Source organism: Lactuca serriola, chromosome 6 (genome assembly GCF_051521515.1).
Source record: "Lactuca serriola cultivar US96UC23 chromosome 6, Lser_US96UC23_V15, whole genome shotgun sequence".
Taxonomy (NCBI): Eukaryota; Viridiplantae; Streptophyta; class Magnoliopsida; order Asterales; family Asteraceae; genus Lactuca; species Lactuca serriola.
The window spans coordinates 142,223,541-142,226,870 of NC_136413.1; the positions used below are offsets into that span (position 1 = coordinate 142,223,541).

General features: G+C 37.8%; 1 protein-coding gene across 2 annotated transcripts; it reads right to left on the bottom strand.

The window, feature by feature from the left end:
* Positions 1–373: 373 nt before the first annotated feature.
* On the bottom strand, positions 374–3,120 carry LOC145056984 (3-oxoacyl-[acyl-carrier-protein] synthase I, chloroplastic-like). Of its 2 annotated transcripts, XM_079004730.1 has the most exons (8): positions 2,732–3,119; positions 2,293–2,639; positions 1,773–2,204; positions 1,427–1,600; positions 1,100–1,213; positions 895–996; positions 735–801; positions 374–650 (listed from the first exon to the last, which is right to left on the bottom strand). In XM_079004730.1, the coding sequence occupies exons 1-8, from the start codon at positions 2,895–2,897 to the stop codon at positions 583–585; spliced, it is 1,470 nt and encodes a 489-aa protein (XP_078860856.1). In that variant the 5' UTR covers positions 2,898–3,119; the 3' UTR covers positions 374–582. The 2 variants fall into 2 exon arrangements, with proteins under 2 accessions (XP_078860856.1, XP_078860855.1); XM_079004729.1 differs by having other exon boundaries at positions 735–996; positions 2,732–3,120.
* Between the last annotated feature and the right edge of the window lie 210 nt (positions 3,121–3,330).

Below are 3,330 nucleotides of genomic sequence, written 5' to 3' on the forward strand. Positions count from 1 at the left end.
AAGTTTGGGAAAAAAAACTTCGTTTTCGGTACTTGTAGGCAAATAATTTAAATATTTTCTCAACCTAGGATTGAATCCAGGACCTACTAATTAGTTGTTAGATTAGGAACATTCATGTTAGCTAAGTGGGTTAGCCCAACTTATATGAAATTTTAGCTAATCCTATTATTCATACCCCCTCTCTGGATTTTATAGTTTTTTTTTTTTTTTTTTTTTTTTGCAAGCTTATAAACCTAATTATTATGAGTTGAAGCCATACTAGCTAGTATGTATCAACCGAAACTGATTTTTTTTTATTTTGCAAAAGAATAACTGTTGGTGTAGCAATCCTATTTTTAACAATAACAATCCTATATATATAAGTATTTGAGAATTTTTTGCAAAACATGATAAATATTTTATTAATCACCGATCTTTTTAATCACCTCGAATACATGTATCAGGAAAATAGTGTTACATCAAAAACTCTTCTTGGAATGATCATCACACATACATAATTCGCTCAAATATGCTCAACTGTTTATCGGGTCCCAAAAACGAATTTTTTGTGTGCAGAAATGGGAACATGTAGTTGAAAAAGGTTCACGGTTTGAAAGGAGCAAATGCAACCACCGAATTATGCCCACCAAACCCAAATGAGTTAGAAATGGCTGCATCAACACAAGAAACCATCAAAATCAATAGATATACGAACCATTTCATATAATATAACTTTCATTATATTTGACTCATACCAACGTTGACTTCATGTTGTTTCTTCACATTTGGGACTGTATCGATGTCAACCAGAGGCTCCAAATTCTGCATACACAAAAGAAAAAGATTAAAACATGACTGAATACATAAAGAGCCAATTAATGTAGCAAAAGGGTTTAGGGTTTTAGCCATTTTTACATCTTGGTTAATCGTAGGGTGTAGCCACCCGGTGTTAATTGCTTTTATGCATGCAATGGCTTCCAATCCACCTGCAGCTCCAAGACCATGTCCAATCATCGACTAAAACAAAAGTATTTTTCATGTTAGCCTCTAATAAACAATTTAAATGTCCAAAAAAAAAAACGATTATTCAAATGATTTTTAACTTTTTAACGTTTCTTGCCTTGGTTCCATTCATCTTGATCTCAGATGTATCCTTAAAGACCTTCTTGATGGCATTAACCTCGGCTAAATCCCCGGCTAGGGTCGATGTTGCATGACAATTCACATAGTTCACCTACAAGTGTGTGAAGATCACCCATTATTATTATGTTATGTAACTGGTTAGGATAACAAGGACATTCACGTCTTTTGTACAAACGAGAGATTGAGAGAAGTTCATGTTGTTCCTTGTTCCACCTTTTTTGGCTATTCAATGACATCAATCTTGGAACTAGTACATTGTATGTCAAACACAGTACAACCTGTTTTGTACTGTATAATATATTACCTCTTCGGGTGAAACACCAGAGTCTTCTAAACACTTGGTTATGCAAGACGAAACTCCAAGCCCATCTTTGCGAGGATCGGTCATGTGATGAGCATCACAAGTTATACCTCCTCCTAAATACTCCCCGAGTATATTAGCTCCACGTTTTATTGCATGCTCCAAGCTTTCCATAATCTATCAAGAATCAATATGTTACTACCCATTTGACTTTCAAAAAGTCGAACTTCTAAACGGGCTCAGGCCCAATCCTGACACATATTACTAATTTGGACCCTAACAACAGTGGCCCAAGCCCAAGTTTACTTGGATATATTAAAGAAGTTGTAATTTGTAATGTGTAAATTACCAGGACGCCTGAACCTTCACCGATGACAAAACCATCGCGATTTTGATCCCAAGGTCTAGAAGCCCGATGGGGTTCGTCGTTTCTTTGGGAAAGAGCCCTACAAGCGATGAACCCACCGACACCAGTAGCATTGATAGCAGCTTCGGTTCCACCTGCAACCATAATATCGGCGTCTCCTCTTCGAATGTGATTTGCAGCTGAAAAAAAGCAATAATTTGCAGTCGCACAAGCTGTAGAAATCGAGTAATTTGGGCCCATTAAACCGGTGTCGATAGCTAATAAAGCCGATCCCATGTTAGTGATGGAGTATGGAATGAAAAACGGAGAGATTTTCTTGAATCCTTTTTGAATAAGCGATTCGACTCCAGTGCTAAACGCCGATAAACCTCCCATGCCGGACCCGACCAGAACTCCGATTTTCGTTTTGTCCATCTATGATAAACAGTAAAAAGATCAGATTTTTGTGTTATTCGCTTATATGGGGATGAGGAAAGATTGAGAATTTGTTGGAAAGACTCACGGATTTTAGGATCTCTGGGCCGAGGTTGGCGTCTTCGAGCGCCTTTTTGCCGGCGACCAAACAATACCTCCAGCAGTCATCAAGACGACGGTCGTTTTTCCCGTCGATGTAGCCGACGGAAGAGAAATCACGAATCTGGCCAGCGAAACGAGTGGTGAAAGTGGAAGAATCGAATCTGTCTATTAGAGTGATTCCGCTCTGACCCTCTAGGAGTTTGTCGTAGAATGTGTCGACATCGTTGCCGAAAACGGAGACAACTCCCATTCCGGTGATGACAACCCTTTTCTTCGGGTCTGTTTCTCGTTTGGGAGCCGAAGCCATAGCCTTGATTGATCTAGATTTCGAAGCTGAGAATATGTTCAATCGGAAGTCAAAATAACATGATGTAATTTAGCGACAAATTATATACGAAATGGAGAGGATTATAAGATGATCTCACCTGAAGTAGATGCAGACCAACTAGGGTTGAATCCAGATGAAGCAGTAATCTGGTTGGATTCAATGGCTCTAAGGCCATTGAACTGAAGCATCGAACCTGCATTGGTGGTTGATTCTTTTCTCCTCAAAATCAAACCGGAAGAACAAGTGGTAGCAATGCTCGCCATTCTTCCCGAATCTTCTTGTTTCTGACGTTTTTGCTGGTGTGAATTCTGTGAATCATGAATAGTTATGGTGGATAGATATAGAGAAAGAAAGAAGGGAATACAGCTGAAGAAAACATTGGGTTTTCAGTGAGAAAAAAACTAAGTTAACAAGTGTTTGTGGGAACTCCGCCCACCAACTGGTTGATGAAAATCGTGAACGGACGATGATTTTGATTTTCGAAAGGATTGAGGTTTTTCGTAGACTTTCCATATTGTTGTTGACCTTTGACGAAGTTAAGGTTAAAGAATTTTAATTTTTAGTAAAACGTTTGGTAAACAAAATTAAAGGAAATGAAATTCCTTTAAATTACATTAAATTTTGTGTTTATAGGCATTAGCTATAAATTGGTTTAATGACAACTTTTAAATTATATTCTATATGTTTTTTTAAACG